At 44.8% G+C, this 16,096-nt stretch overlaps 1 protein-coding gene and 1 long non-coding RNA gene across 8 annotated transcripts in view; one reads left to right on the plus strand and one right to left on the minus strand.

The window, feature by feature from the left end:
- Positions 1 to 13,120, minus strand: part of LHCGR (luteinizing hormone/choriogonadotropin receptor) — a 65,455-nt gene extending 52,335 nt beyond the window's left edge. For 2 of the 7 annotated variants that reach the window (XM_005212546.5, XM_015473421.3), the window contains exon 1: positions 12,906 to 13,118. In XM_005212546.5, coding sequence (XP_005212603.1) covers positions 12,906 to 13,072 — 167 coding nt within the window. In that variant the 5' untranslated portion in view covers positions 13,073 to 13,118. 7 annotated transcript variants of the gene reach the window in all.
- The window catches only part of LOC132346571 (uncharacterized), a 282,144-nt gene continuing 278,283 nt past the window's right edge, over positions 12,236 to 16,096 (plus strand). Inside the window, exons 1-2 of the long non-coding RNA XR_009496421.1 lie at positions 12,236 to 12,835; positions 14,151 to 14,262. This is a non-coding gene — a long non-coding RNA (uncharacterized lncRNA). The remainder of the gene's footprint in view (positions 12,836 to 14,150; positions 14,263 to 16,096) is intronic.

Here is a 16,096-nt window from a genome sequence, read left to right on the forward strand (position 1 = left end):
AGCCACATACGGGTATTGAGCACTTGAAATACATCCAGGCCAAACAGAGATACACTGTAAGTTTCAAATACACACCAGATGTCAAAGACTTGGCAAAGCAAAATAAAGCACCTCATTAATAATTTTTATATCGATTGACGTTGAGATGTATGTGGCTGAACCCCCTTGACTCTGTTTTTCTCAGCTTTCTCTTAGGCCCACAGTCTTACCCCTCTCCTTTCTGCATGGCTGACCTTTAGTGCACTCAGAAGGAATGCACCCAAATTGGATGAGTTTCCTGTCACCTTTTACCCTTGTCTTCATCCAAAATGAAAACTGGAAGAATGCCTCCTGCTGATGCAGATGATTAATGGTCATGAAACCCCCAAGCGGAAGGAAAAACCCCTGGTTCCCATCTGGTGTGGACCTGCTTCTCCATGGCAGTCAGGTTCTATTTTCAGCTCTGGTCCCTGTAAAGCCCCCGTACACCCTTTTCCACACCCTGCAGTATGGAGTACAACTGTGCACGTTGTCCACTTAATCCCACCTGTATATAAATTACCCTCAATAAGCTTCATAGTTGCACTTCATGAAGATGCCTGTTTTGTTTTTCAATCTCAAGTTTAGAAGACATTATTTAATATAATAATTTTGCCTTCCAACAAAAATTCAACATTGAATATTCAAAATTTCAATATTCAATTGAATATTCAAAATTCAATATTCAACTTTGCCTTCCAACAAAAATGATTTTGTACATTTGGATTAAATAAAATATTTTACCAACCTAGACAGCATATTAAAAAGCAGAGACATTACTTTGTTAACAAAGGTCCGTCTAGTCAAGGCTATGGTTTTTCCAGTAGTCATGTATAGATGTGAGAGTTGGACTATAAAGAAAGCTGAGCATCGAAGAATTGATGCTTTTGAACTGTGGTGTTGGAGAAGACTCCTCAGAGTCCCTTGGACTGCAAGGAGATCCAACCAGTCCATTCTAAAGGAGATCAGTCCTGGGTGTTCATTGGAAGGACTGATGTTGAAGCTAAAGCTCCAATACTTTGGCCACCTGATGTGAAGAGCTGACTCATTTGAAAAGACCCTGATGCTGGGAAAGATTGAGAGCAGGAGGAGAAGGGGACAACAGAGGATGAGATGGTTGGATGGCATCACCAACTCAATGGACATGGGTTTGGGTAGACTCTGGCAGTTGGTGATGGACAGGAAGGCCTGGTGTGCTTGCAGTTTATGGGATCGCAAAGAGTCAGACACGACTGAGCGACTGAATTGAACTGAAACTTTATTTCACCTTTTTAAACCTTTTAAAATGTGGCTATTAAAAATTAAAATGACATTTGTGACTAACATATTTCTACTAGACAGTGCTTCCCTAGACAAATCAGACGTTCATGTTTCCTGAATTTGCCTCATATTGTCCTGCCTTCCAGAGAAGGAGATGGCACCCCACTCCAGTACTCTTGCCTGGAAAATCCCATGGACGGAGGAGCCTGGTGGGCTGCAGTCCATGGGGTCTCGAAGAGTCAGACACAACTGAGCGACTTCACTTTCATTTTTCACTTGCATGCATTGGAGAAGGAAATGGCAACCCACTCCAGTGTTCTTGCCTGGAGAATCCCAGGGACGGGGGAGCCTGGTGGGCTGCCATCTATGGAGTCACACAGAGTCGGACACGACTGAAGTGACTTAGCAGCAGCAGCAGCAGCAGCAGCAGCCCTGCCTTCATTCACACTGTTTCTGCCGCCTGGCACATCCACCCTTCTCTGCTGGTTAGATTCTACCCTTGGTTAAGGTCTGTCTCGGGTGCTGTGTACTCTATGGAATGTGTCTTCATCGCCATGTGCATGTGCTTTCTCTCTGGGCGGCAGCATGGTGGGAAAGTAACAATGTAGACTCAGGAGCCAGACTGCCTGGGTGCATTTCACATGTATAGAGTGATGATGATACTAACTACTGCACAGATTTTTGAGATTCAGTAAGAAAATGTTTATGTAATATTAATACAGCATCTTTCACAAGATTAGAGCTCAATAAGTACTTTTAATTCCCAGCTGCTTGCTGTGAAGGGTTCAGGTTACCCCAGCCATGCCTCATGACAACTCTGCCTCCTTGCTGGGGATGGGGTAGGGTGGACTCTGTACTTTGGAATGGATTCTTGTATTGTTTGTCCAACCCTTACGTTGACAAAGTGCCTGTGACTTGTCTCCAACTCTTTACTCCGCAGATTATACATAGGACAACTGAGAGAGAGGGTGGACATTCCCACTTGGCACCTTTCCGTTGAGCTCAGGTATTCCTTATAGACTGTGTCTGATAGCCTTTTAAAGAAATGATAAGGAAATGATAAAGAATAACCTTCCATTAAACATTTCAACTCTAGGGAGCCACTCTGCAGAGTTCTCATTTGCTCATTGATTCTAAAAAGTGTGGTCAGTTGCAACTCTCCCGCTGGAAAGTACAATTTGAGTGACTCTTCTTTAAGACAGCCTTTGCAAAGCACCCGAGAAGCTTGAGGAGTTTATGAATTACAATGTGAACCAAGAGTTTCAAGAAGATTCCCTGGGTGATGGATTTTCCAAATCATTTGTACAACAACTAAATTAAAAATGTAAAGTCTCAGAGAAAAATGGTCAACACATCTAAGCCCTTACTCAAGACCCATTTCTAAAGACACAAAGCAAAATAACCCAATCTCTACCCCCAAACTCGAATTCTTCTAGCAATAATATAACATGACAGGAATAACTCTGGTAAATAAAACTACATGTTGAATCTTCCCCAGGGAAGGTGTGCATTTTCTGTAATGATTTCTCAAAAATATTTCTTAGAAGCAGAGAACATTATGTTGTCAGGGCAGTCACATTGCAGCTATGCTTCGGGAGCCTCTTTCATTACAAGATTCTGTTTCCAGACACTTTTTTATTTTTTTGGTGAGCCTGTTAAAGCTGGATGCAACTGATAAACTACATGCTTTTAATTAATTTGATGGAATGGGTTTGAATTGCCTGAAATTATTGGCATGTGTACCTTCCCTTTTCACTAGCTCCTCAGATCTGGTAGACACGTTTGTGTGGTTGCCTGGTTCACAAAGGCCCCTTCTCTGGAAGCATCTCAGTGCTGCTTGCAGCAGCGTGGAAGCATCTCATTGTCTGTGCTCCAGTCTCAGCAGTGGGATGGGGCACCCTCAGATTCTCCCTCTAGGAATTTGAAACTTGTGATAGGTCTTTGGAGCTGATTCATTACAAAGGTGGAATCTAGAGAAAAGTTCCCTGACCTCTTGCTGCTAAAATGCCAAATTCTCCCTGGATCTTGCTCACATCTTTCTAGCTCCTTATTCTTCTGTTAAGTTAATCTCTTATGATTAAATCTGTCAGAATTGATTTCTGATGCCTGCAAATAAGAAAAGCCTTCATCAGAGCCACACCCACTGTTTCCAGGGGAAAGTCATCCACTCTCCATTGATGATCCATGACACAGACAGGGCACATGCCTGGTGGTCCATGAGAGAGCAGAAGGCTTTGAACAGTGATTCCCTGGTGGCCTCACTAAGCTGGTTTCAAAGGCCAAGATGGAGCCTGTGGGATAACCATGTTATCCCACTGCCCCTGCAGAGAGTGAGGCTTAAAGAACTACAGTTCAACAATCCTTTCACCGAGGTGTCTTTGTTACTCTGGCTAGAAGGGACAGAATCTTTCTCTGAAATCTCACTAGACTGTGTGTGTAACCTTCATCTGGCTTTTATCACCTTCTGCATTTCTGTCAGTTACCTGAGAATGAGTCCTCTCCCTCCTATGGCTGGAAGACTGTAAGCTTTTGGGGGGCAGGGGCTGGTCTGTGGATCCTGTGCATCGCCCTATACATGTCAGTATCTAGTTCCTGAGTGGTCAGCAAGTCTGACCTGAAGGTTTTCTGTGTGTCCAGCCGCAGGCTTAGGGAAGGGGAAAGGACCTAGAATAGGCTTGGGTGCTCTAGCTGGACAGGTAGGACTGGCCCAGTTGAATGATAGAAAACAGAGTACAATCATGTATTATGTGACGTGTTTGAGAGGCCGCTTAGCCGGTGCTGAAAAGACCAGCATATATGAGTTCCAGGCAGTAATGAGCTCTGGTGTTTCAGGATTCTAACTTATTTACCTTCCAGGCTGAGAAGACCCCGTGGGTCATTTTCTCTAATTAACACCTCACAGGAGCAAAACTATTCCATCAGGCTTCCATCAGCCTTTGCAAAGGCTGTCTTAACAGTAATAGATATTTACTGTTCAACTTCACATACAGGCTGTGGGTTTTTCAGGTCTTCTCTGCATCATCAGATTATTACAATAATCCTTTGCAGTTATGGAAAACCTTTATTTCCAAGTACTTTTGGCCCTGCTGTCTCGGTTTTCTTCACCACAGTCGACCCCACTCAGGGGTAAGAATCATGATGCCCCTTTTACAGACAGAACAGAGGTTTTCTTGCTGTCCTGAGTCCACACTGCAAATTAGAGAAAGGGGGACCTGGTGCTAGGACTCACGTCTGCCTGGTCCATGTCCTGTTGATCAATTCAGATAATTTGGGGGATGTGCTGGGCCTTACCCCATCGTACCAGGGTGTCTTCACCCCTGTGGGATCAGAAATGCTCTCTACTGCTGCTCCCGAGGTAGAATTATGAACCCGGGAGTCACCTCATTTTATCAGCGTCAAGGACAAACTTAACAGCAGCAAGGGATAAAGCTTTCCTTCTGAAAGTTCAGTTTTACTTGTAGATTGGACTTTTCTGACTCTGGCTCAGGTGGCATTCAAGACTCGTGGTTCAGGGCCACCAGAGAACAGCTGTGAGTGGTGTGCCAGCATGGAGGGGGCGGCATCTCCTAGTGAGGCAGAAGCTGAGAGTAAATGAGGACCATGTGGGGAAGCAGCTAGAAGCTTCCCACTAAGTCAGGGAGCCCACCTGCCTGGTGGGTGGGATTATTTTAATTTCCTTCTTAAAAAAAAAAAAAAAAGAACTGGTGTAAAATTTGTTAAAATCTGCATTAAATGTGATTTTTTTGCACATTAAGGGGAGCTGCCAGAATGGAACACATATGCTCCCATGGAGCCAGCCCTCTTGGGTCTGGTTGGAGAGCAGCAGGGCCTCTCTCCACCACCATGACCCTGGCTTTAAAATTCCATGTGTAAGATCAAAGTTACACATGGCCAAGACACTGCCTGGTGCCGCCAACCTGGGAGATTATATTTTGGAAAGAAAGCTTTTGTGTCTCATTTTTTAAGACATGAAAAGTAGCCAAATTGAGGAGATTAGAAAGAAGGTAGAGGTGGGTGAAGGAGCAGAACTGGAGCCCTGAATTAATCTAACACACTACTTTTGAAATAAGAAAAAGGATAATGTAGAGAAAATCCAAGGAATTATTGCTCTGCAAGGGGAAGGCTGGATCCAATGCCAAAGGGATCTGTGTGTGGAGCTTTTTGGCTCCACACTTCCACTGAGATTCTGGGAGCTCTGCTGCTTGCATTTTAGTGTCCTTCTAGGGGCCATCATTCACTTTCCCCAAAAGGATGATTTCTAAACTAATAAAATCTGGCCCTTGCAAAGCTTCTCCCAGGGAGTCTGTTTATAGGCACAGCCAGGTTTAAGAATTGTCTTGAAGATAATAACTGGGAGAGCTGAGTCAGAACTGAAGTTCAAGATCAACCTCTATCTTGGGCCTTTCTTTCTGTTTTTGTGGGAGTGAGGTAGGAAGGTGGAACATGAGCTTTCAGAATTCTGAGGTTTTTTTTTTTTTTTGAGTCTGGTTCAGCTGCAGGTAGGGCCAAGCTGTTTTACTTGAAAGAGTTTAGTAGGCTTCCCTCTGTCCTATGGACTCTTACCTGGTGCCCTGACCCGGGAACCAATAGGTCTCAATTCACGTTGCCCTGGTGGTTGTTTTGTTTTCATGGGTCCTGGGCTGGGAATTGATTTTTTTCTAGTGAATGAGTTAAAACAAATTGACAACAAAAATTAGAACAATCTATGGGACTGTTGGGATACACGATCAATAATATAGGTAAGCTTCCAGTCTTGCTTCTCTGGATGGTCCTTTTAAAGGACAGAAAATCTGGGACCTGGATGTTGATATAATAGAAAGAACCGCCTCTGATACTCATAGCACCTCACCTTCCCATTTTCTAGGATGGAGATTTTTTTTTTTCATTTATTCATTTTTTAAATTGGAGGATAATTGCTTTGTAGTGTTGTGTTGATTGCTGTCATACACCAATGTGGATCAGCTGTAAGTACACATATGTCTCCTCCCTCTTGAACCTTGCTGCCAGCCCCCACCCCATCCCAGCCTTCTAGGCTGTCACAGAGCGCTGGGTTGGGCCCCCTGCGTTACACAGGAACTCCCCACTGGCCATCTGTTTGCACGTGGTGATGTGTGTCTCAGTGCTGCTCTCTCCATTCGTCCCCCTTCTCCTTCCCCTGCTGTGCCCACGAGTCTGTTCTCTGTGTCTGCATCTCTATTCCTGCCTTGTACATAGGTCCACAGTACCATATTTCTAGATTCCGTATATATGCATTGATATATGATGTTTGTTTTTCTCCTTCTGACTTACTTCACTCCTCACTAGGACTGATTCAAATTTGCTCCTTTTTATGGCTGAGTAATATTCCATTGCATATATGTACCATAACTCTTTATCCATTCATCCATAGGGGGATATCTACATTGTTTCCATGTCCTAGCTATTGTAAATAGTGCTGCAATAAATATTGGGGTGCATGTGTCTTTTAAAATTATTGTTTTATCAGGGTATATGCCTAGTGGTGGGATTGCTAGATCATATGGTAGTTTTATTCCTAGTTTTTTGTTTTTTTTTTTTTAACAAGTCTCTAGGATGGAGATTTTAAAGTAACAGTTAGATGCGGTACGTGCTTTCCTTTTGCACTGGTTCATTGTTCCTGTTCAGCTCAATTTGATCATCATATAGTTCAACAGACACTTTAATCACACTACCTGTGTGATTAATCACACTACTACTTTTGGAAATCCTGAGCTGAGTAAGACCCCTTCAGGTGCTTCTCACTTTAGCACAATGATTCAAAACCATGGTGGGGTAAGGTGGGGACACCCACTCCCCGCCCCAACACACACTGTCAGCAGGGGCATTTGACTAATGTCTAGAGAACTTTTGTTTGTCATCATCTGAGAGGGTAGTGCTACTGGCATTTAGCAGGTGGAGGACAGGGATGTGCCTGACACCCTGCAGTGTACCAAACAGCTGCCCACAACAAATGATTATCTGGCCCCAGAGAACAGCTGTGTTGAGGTTGAGGAAGCCTGCTGTTGCAGAGAGGTCCATGTGGAATAAACAGTTTATATGGGAGATATGCAAAAGCAGATATAAGTACAAAGTATCAGAGCAAGGGTATATGGGACAGAAGGGCCATGGGGAAAACTTGTTGGGAAGCGACTTCAAATCATGATTTTTATTTAATGCCTTTGTAATCAACTATCCAAGAATGACTCTGAAAGTTTATTAGTCGAGAACTACATATTGGGAATTTTTTTTTTTTTCTTTTTGCACAACTCTGGGTAATTTAATCAAACATTCCTGATAACTTTATATTTCCCCTTACAAAAAAATTTCCCCAAAGAACCAGGGAGAGGTATAAATAGGGAAGAATACATTCAACCTTATTCTTGGCTTCTCAGCAAGGAAATCTCTAGTCCACTCTGGGCTGTGCTTTTCTTTCACCTGGACTCGCCTTTCCTTCTCTCCTTCAAGGTTTAGCCTCATAACCCTTAGTCCATGATGCTTTCCCTTGGAGATTTCCATGCATAGGGAGTGGTCTATTCCCTGAACTCCTCAGAGCCTCGCTGCCTACGCTTCTCCTGGGTGTGAGTGTGTTTCTGCCTAGACTGTGGGCTCCTCAAGGACAGGGACCACCCCCTCCATTGGTATATCCCTCTACAGCACAGAACATGCTCTGGATCTCGATTTACACTCAAGGTAGGAGAAGGAGAAAGACATTCAGGAAAGATGTTCAGAAAATTAACATCTTCCTGTGACACTGGACTGACAGATACAGCATATTTTCTCCTTCTAAAGTCTCTGGATTGTGTCTTATAATAAAGTCTAAAAGTTTAATCTCTGTTTAGTAGGCACAACATGCAAAAAATAAACTGTCATTATTATTATTAGCATTTTCTTACTAACAGATTTTTCAGAAGCTGTTTCTATATCAAGCAGACCAACCTTTCTGTTGTCATAGAGACAAATATCTTTATATAACCATAGGCAAGGTGAGATTTTTTTTTTCTTTCTCTCCTTCTACTTGTCTGGAACTAATAAGAAAAGGAAAAGGAAAAATTTTTAATTAATTCTTTTAGATTTTTTTTTCTCCAGTTAAAATGAGTGAACACATGGGAGGCATTTTTTTTTTTTTGTATTATATTTTAGATTTTAAATTCTTAAGTTTTTAATAAAATACTGTTGGGCTAGAAAGATCTGAACAACAGAATGATGCCATTTTCAAAATTTGCAAGTAGTGGGCTTATTAATGATAAGCAATTATTATCTACGTTCCTTTTTTTTTTTTTAAACCGAATAGTGGACTTCAGATGGAAGTCTTATAAGGCAGGACTGCTGCTGCTGCTGCTAAGTTGCTTCATCATGTCCGACTCTGTGCGACCCCAGAGACGGCAGCCCATCAGGCTCCCCTGTCCCTGGGATTCTCCAGGCGAGAACACTGCGGTGGGTTGCCATTTCCTTCTCCAATGCATGAAAGTGAAAAGTGAAAGGGAAGTCACTCAGTCGTGTGTGACTCTTCACGACCCCATGGACTGCAGCCTACCAGGCTCCTCCGTCCACGGGATTTTCCAGGCAAGAGTACTGGAGTGGGGTGCCATTGCCTTCTCCAAAGGCAGGACTACCAAGGCCTGAAATGACTGAAACATAAACTAGCATCTACTGATGGACCAGTGATGAATTCTAAGGTGCTCTGTGGTTCTCACCTGTCCAACCCCCAGAACTGAGAGAGCCACCCCTCACTGCACAGAATCAAACCCTGTGGATGACTTAGTGCAAGACTGCATCCTTCTTATCCTTTATCTCATAATTTTAATTCTCTTTTTATGAACTCCCAATAACTTGTTATTTGTGTCATTTTCTGTCTCATAATTACTGTTTACCACTTCATTCATCATTAAGAAAAGAGGATTTCAGCATGAACCCATTCACTTTTTCTTTCCTTTGCCTCAGTGTTAAATTACACCTTTATCCATCTGTCTTCTCTCAGACTCAGAAGTATCCCTGTATTTTAAGAATTACCCCTTCCCCTTTAATCTGATGCCAGTGCCTTCCTCCCACTCACACTGATATTTTATACCATCATTCCTTGCATCTTCAATCAGTCCTTCTCCATAGATTCCTTCCTCTACTCCTTTTTGAAGACAACACCAGAAAAATAAAACAAAAAACTTTTCTTAATCATGTTAATTTTTCCATATGTCTCAGACTTTGAGGTTTTAATCTGATCACAACTGCCTTTTTTTTTTTAATAAATAGATATTGTCTATGTATGTGTGTGTGTGCTGGAGTGGATGTTGGAGGAGATGGAGAAGAGAAGTTTATGGCACATAGAAGTTCTAAATATTCTTCTTGCTTTCCAGAAGATCATATCCTCCATGGAGAGCAACTGGGATTTCCCAGGTGTGCTAGTTTTAGAACCTGCCTGCCAATGTAGGAGATGCAAAAGATATGGTGTTTGATTCCTGGGCTGGGAAGATCCCTTGGAATAGGAAATGCGCAACCCACTCCAGTATTCTTGCCTGGAAAATTCCATGGACAGTGGATTCTGGTGGACTGCAGTCCACGAGGTCGCAAGAATTGGACATGACTGAGTGACTGAGCACTGGCGAGCAATACCTTGATGCTCAAACTTTAGCATCTATCAGAATCTCTCAGGGAGGTTGTTCAAATGCAGACTGCTGGACTATACCCTCGGAGTTTCTGATGTAGTAGATTGGGGCTGGGGGCTGAGAGCATGCATTTCTAACATTTTCCAGGTGATATTTATGCTGCTGGTCTGAGGAACATTGTCTTAAAGAAGCTGCTGCTAAGCTGCTAAGTCACTTGAGTCGTGTCCGACTCTGTGCGACCCCATAGACGGCAGCCCACCAGGCTCCCCCGTCCCTGGGACTCTCCAGGCAAGAACACTGGAGTGGGTTGCCATTTCCTTCTCCAGTGCATGAAACTGAAAAGTGAAAGTGAAGTTGCTCAGTCATGTCCAACCCTCAGCGACCCCATGGACTGCAGCCTTCCAAGGCTCCTCTGTTCATGGGATTTTCCAGGCAAGAGTACTGGAGTGGGGTGACATTGCCTTCTCCGCTTAAAGAAGCTACACTCCTATTAATTCTTATGCAACTCTCGTGTCATATGCATGTTTAAATCACCTTATCATGCTGAGAAACTTATCCCCTTTTGGCCTTTATAGGCTCCACCTCCATAGGGTTCTCCCTTGAAGTCATCTCTCAATTATCTGATCCTCGGGAAGCCTGGCCTTGTGAGGGTCAGAATGTGTGCTGAACTAAGGGGTTTAAAAGTCTAGGAGAAGCTGCTGCTGGGGTGTATGACAAAACAGTGCATGTGAAGGGAGGAAGGTCAAGGATTCTGTAGCATTCCCCAGGGATGGTCAGGGCTTCAGAGCCCGGGCAGTTGGCTCCTTTTGGGGAATGCGACTAGGACTAGCCGGCCCCAGCATGCTAACAGCGCTTATACTGTGCCTGCTTCCCACCTTCATCCCCAAACCCAGTCAACCTTATAAATCTTTCTGAGGGGTTCGAGGCTTCTCTAAACTGTGCTGTGGGGCAGTGAGAGAATCTGTTGAGTTTTAGTCTTTTCACTTCAGCCTACTCCAGGGAAGAGGTACTACCTTCCTGAAACCAGTGAGGGTGTGGCAGCAGGAACTGTTGAGAGAGCTCAGTGAAAAGCTGAATCTGAAAGGAGCTGGGACTTGACTCTCTCATTCCTGTCTTCCACCAGCAGGTTCTCTGTGCATGCGTGCTCAGTCACTTCAGTCGTGTCTGACTCTTTACAGTCCTATGGTCTGTAGTCCGCTGGGCTCCTCTGTCCATGAGATTTTCCAGGCAAGAATACTGGAGAGGGTTGCCATGCCCCACTCCAGGGAATCTTCCTGAACCAGGGATCAAACCCATGACTCCTGTGTCTCCTGCGTTGCAGGTGGATTCTTTACCACTGAGCCATTAAGGAAACCCACAGGAGATTCTCTACTCAATGCCAATTTGGAAAAACTGAGAACTTTTTTTTTTTTTAAGGAAGGGGTAATTTTCTTACAAAAATGAGGAAATATTAACAGCAAGTTAAGACCTTTCTTGGCAACTCAGTAGCTGTGGGACCTGGGGAGGTTTTTATACGTCTTTGGGTCTCAGCCTCTTATAACCTGTATGCTAAGTAATGCGTGAGTGAGAAAGGCACAGTGTTAGTGGCACAGTCATCCATAAAAGCAAGATGGGAGGCTTGTCAGGGAAGGACAGGGGCTGGGACTTGGAAGGCAGTTTTCATGGATTTATTTATTGATTGAAACAAATTCTATCAGCATGGTCCTTACCTTCAGGGAATTGAGCTGACAAGATAATTAATGGAAACCAATTAATATAAACTCTTCAACCTTTACACTGTATCTCTCAACCACAAATATTCTCCAAAGGCCACTAACTCTTCCAGAGGAGAAGCTCAGCCCCTCATGCCCTTGAGGAGAAGTGGGCTCCTCACAGACTTCTGGGAGCCCATGGAAATGGGGTAGGGGGATCTCTCTCCTCCCCCAGCATGGAATTCCATCACACTATTGGTTAGAACAGAACCAAGCCCTCCACCAGCCTGGTGCCTTTGGTACACCTTTACAGTCCTCTTCTTTCTCTTTCCTTCTCTCTTTTATCACCTCTACCAAGATGTAATTTATATACAATACAATTCACCCATTTTAATTGTACAATGCAATGTTTTTTAGTTTGTTCAGGGAGTTGTGCAACCATGACCACATCGAATTTTAGATAATTTTCATCACCTCAAAACGCAACAGCCGTTAGCAGTCACTGGGCCTTCACTCCAGCCGGATGGCTACTAATCTCCTTTCTCTTTATCTGGACATGTCATATAAATAGAACCATGTACCTTGTGCTACCTTTTTCCCAAATCGAAAAAGTCTGCTGACACTCTGATACACTTGTATACTTGTCTCCTCTTTACCCCATCAGTCTTTACCCCGGCTTCCTCTGCCTGCCTGCCAATGTGTCCAGCTCCCTAAGGGGTGGTGGTGTGCCAGAGCTGGGACTCAGGGCCTCTCATTGATTAGGCAACCAGATTGAAATGCAGGCACATCTGGTCAGCCAGCCAGGCTGAAACCCAAGTACATCTGAGGTTGGGGTGGAGCCGTGGTTGGTATGCTCAGAGTTGTAGGTGGCCCTGGTGGGCCAGCAGACCCCAATGAGTGACCAGGTCACCTCTGGCCATCAGGTCTGAACACCCCATTTCTAGAGGACCACAGGGTCCTCACAGGAACCCTCGCCAGCCTGGCTGGCCCAAGGCTCAAAGACTACGCAAGACTTCTCGTGTCTCATGCCCCATCCCCTTTCAGCAGTTGCAGGGAGAGGCCTTCCCATGTGGCCTGTGGGCAGCTCCACGCCCCTGGCCAAGGTCCCAACCAGGGCGAAAGCGTGGGTCTGGGGCCGCCAGGGGCTGGAGGGTGCACGGGGCCCAGGCGCGGGAGAGGGTGGCAAGGACAGCTCCCAAGCTTGGGTTTCTCATCACCCTGAGAGGTGGTGGAGTTCGACAGGCACCGCGTCTTTCTCCAAGCATCCAGGTAAAGGGGGTCAAAGAGCAGGGAGGCCAGGAGGCCGGAGGGTGCCTGGGCGGGGGCGCCGCATACTCACAGTCGGCTGAGGCCGGCCTGCGGGCCGGGGCAGCGCAGGGCGCCGTCGGGCGGGCAGCTGCAGGGCTCTGGGCAGGGCGCCGGGCGCAGCGCCCAGAGCAACGGCGCTGGCGGCGGCAGCAGCAGCAGCGCCAGCAGCAGCCTCAGCGCGAGGGACGGCCGTCCCATGGCCCGGAGCCTGAGCGCGGGCTCCTGCCGCAGGGCGGGCCGCCGCCCCAACAAGTGCGGCGGGCGCCCCTCTCCCCGCCCCCTGGCCTGCCCTCCCTCCTCCCTCGCCGCCCGCCCTGGCCCCCCTCCCCGGATGGCGCCCCGCCGCTGAGTCTCGCACTCCCTCGACTCGCGACAGTGGCCAGAGGGACTCCATCACCTCCTTTCTGCTCTGTTCCCTGGCCCATCCTGTCCGTCTGCAAGTGGCCCTAGGTACGGGAGGCAGCATGTGGAAATGGTGAATGCTTTGGATAAGGGAAGAGGACGGAGTTCTGAATTCTGGCTCTGCTGCAACTGTGTGTGAAGTCCAGGGAGAACCACTCATTTCATCCGTGAGAGGGGCACACTGATAGTCCATACCAGCTCTGTCCACCTCAGAAGCGGGAGAAGTGCCGAGCTCAGACGCTCCTCCTCCTCCTGTCTTTGATTCTCAGCCCCCAAATCCGTTCCCCTTTTCTCCCACCAGCTCTCTCATCCTATAGTTAATCTGTGTCCTCCCAACATCCCCAGTAATGTCTCTGTATTTCTCTCAGTAGTAACCACTTTTCTCCTTATAGTACAGGCATTTGAGTGTGTTCTCTATCTTCACTATAGATTGTGAAGTCCAGTTTGGGTTTATTTTATATTTCTGGTTTCTACATGGTAATTCCTCAGTAAAGATTTGCTGAATGAATGAAACTGCTATAATAATGAACAGAAGCTGCCCCAGTGGGAGGCCCAGGATAGGCTAGACCCTGTGACAGGCTCTCTTCCTCACATCATGTCTAAGTTTCACCATAAGCTGGAAGGGTGTTTGCAACGAGCAAAATGATGTCCTGAGAGGTGATGTTACTTCCTTGAAGTCACACATCTCTTAAGTGGTAGAAACGTGTTTGAACTCATGTCTATCACCTACTTTATCTTGCCAATAAAGAAAATTAAGTGTATGATCTGCAAACCAAGGACTTGGAAAGGAGATGTTTTATGGTTAACTGCCATGATGTAAAATTTTCCCTATATAATTTCATCATTAGAACCCTTGACCTTTCCTCTTTCCTAGGGCTCTGTTTGGACTCTGAAACTTTGAGATTTTGAGAGCTGGGAAGATGTCTAAGACTACGGACAGGAAATAAAAGAATGGAATTCTTTCTGACTTGAAGCTAACTCTCAAGGTCAGAGTGGCTAAATCACTAATCTGCATCTCTTGTGAGTCTCTTGCCTGAGGAAAGTAGATTAAAAAAAAAATCGTTTGGCTTTGGCCACATTGTGCTGGATGGCATGAAAAAACAAAGCTTCTGTGTATAATATTGGGCCCCTCTCTTTTACTGCTTACCTGATCTCCTCACCCTTTCATACTACTGTATATGCTATTCATTAACCTGGAATGATTTTCTCTTCCTTTTCCATATTCTATTAGGTAAACTTCTGGCTGTCCTTCAAAATTCAGCCCAAAGTCATTTCTACCATAACACCTTCTTGAACCCAACTTAGCTGAGTAGTTATACCCATAGCACTTGATCTTATAGCCCATGATATAACACTCTGTAAGATCCCTTGGAGAAGGGAAATGGCGACCCACTCCAACATGCTTGCCTGGGAAATCCCATGGACAGAGAACCTGGTGAACTACCGTCCATGGGGTCACAAAAGAGTCAGACATGACTTAGTGACTAAACAACAACAACGATAACACTTACTGCTTTAGTTTTGCTTCCCCCTGACTATTCATCTTAGTATTGTTAGGACATGTCATAGTTTCTAGCTCCTAGTAGGTGCTGCTCAGTATATATCTGTTGAATAACAGAATGAATAAATGAAACCCAAGCACAAATCTATAGTAGATGTTTAGTAGATAATCTGAGATGAAGTTAACAGACTTGCTTGATTAATTCTCAACCATTATGGATCTATCTGGTAAGTACAAAGTATGCTCATGTCTGGGGCTTCCCAGGAGGCACTAGTGGTAAAGAACCTGCCTGCCAACGCAGGGGTTGGAGTTCACAGTCCCAAAGACGTAAGAGATGTGGGTTTGATCCCTGGGTTGGGAAGATCCCTTGGAGGAGGGCATGGCAACCCACTCCAGTATTCTTGCCTGGGAAATCCCATGGACAGAGGAGCCTGATGGGCTACAGTCTACAGAGTCACACAGAGTCAGAATGACTGAAACGACTTAGCAAACATGAATGAACTGATGACTTTGAGATCACATTTCCTCTCTTTTAATTTGCCAGATTTTGGTAAGGGAGTTGGGGTAGCACTGGATTTTTCAAAGGTTTCCACCATATAGGCTGAATTAAGGAGAGAAGAAATGAATAACTCAAGGTGGCCAAGTGGCATTTGTTTCAAGTCTTATGTTTTATGTGGCTTTTTCTTTTTTTTTTACTTCAAAGCACATCTGTTATGTAAAATGAATGGCTGTTCCCACCCACCCCTGAAGAGTCATTTGATTCGCTGCTTGGATATCCTTGGGACTTCTTACATTCCAGTAGGAGAAGTCTTGGGCAGTCAGGATATCCTGACTGTCATCACTAGTGTGACTTGGTCTTTGGTTTCCTCATCTGTAGGAGAAGGGGTTGGAGTTCACAGTCCCAAAGTCTCTTCTAGCTTTGAAGCACAAAGATTCTGTGGTTAGCACTTATGTATTGGTGGTGGAAGGAGTTGGATTGGGTACATTGATTTCTTATTGCTTGTCTTGGACTGGAAATACAATCCTGTTTGTGAAGAGATGCAATTGTTTATTTGGAAGAAAACTCACAGCTATAACGAGTTTTCATAGAATGTTTCTATCTCTAATTAATTTCAGTTGAATCTTAATCATTGCATTAGTTTTTGCAATGTACCTATTACAACCAAATCTTGTGGAATTGTTTGCTGTAATCATGAAAGTTTGTTACAATGGAATTTACCTATCCTGTTCATTAATACGTGACCTATTTAGAGTGAATATTTTTAAATCTGAAGGACTTCTGTGTCATATAACTCTGCTCATAGTTACTTTTGTCACAG

The sequence above is a fragment of the Bos taurus genome, chromosome 11 (genome assembly GCF_002263795.3).
Source record: "Bos taurus isolate L1 Dominette 01449 registration number 42190680 breed Hereford chromosome 11, ARS-UCD2.0, whole genome shotgun sequence".
In the NCBI taxonomy this organism is placed as follows: domain Eukaryota; kingdom Metazoa; phylum Chordata; class Mammalia; order Artiodactyla; family Bovidae; genus Bos; species Bos taurus.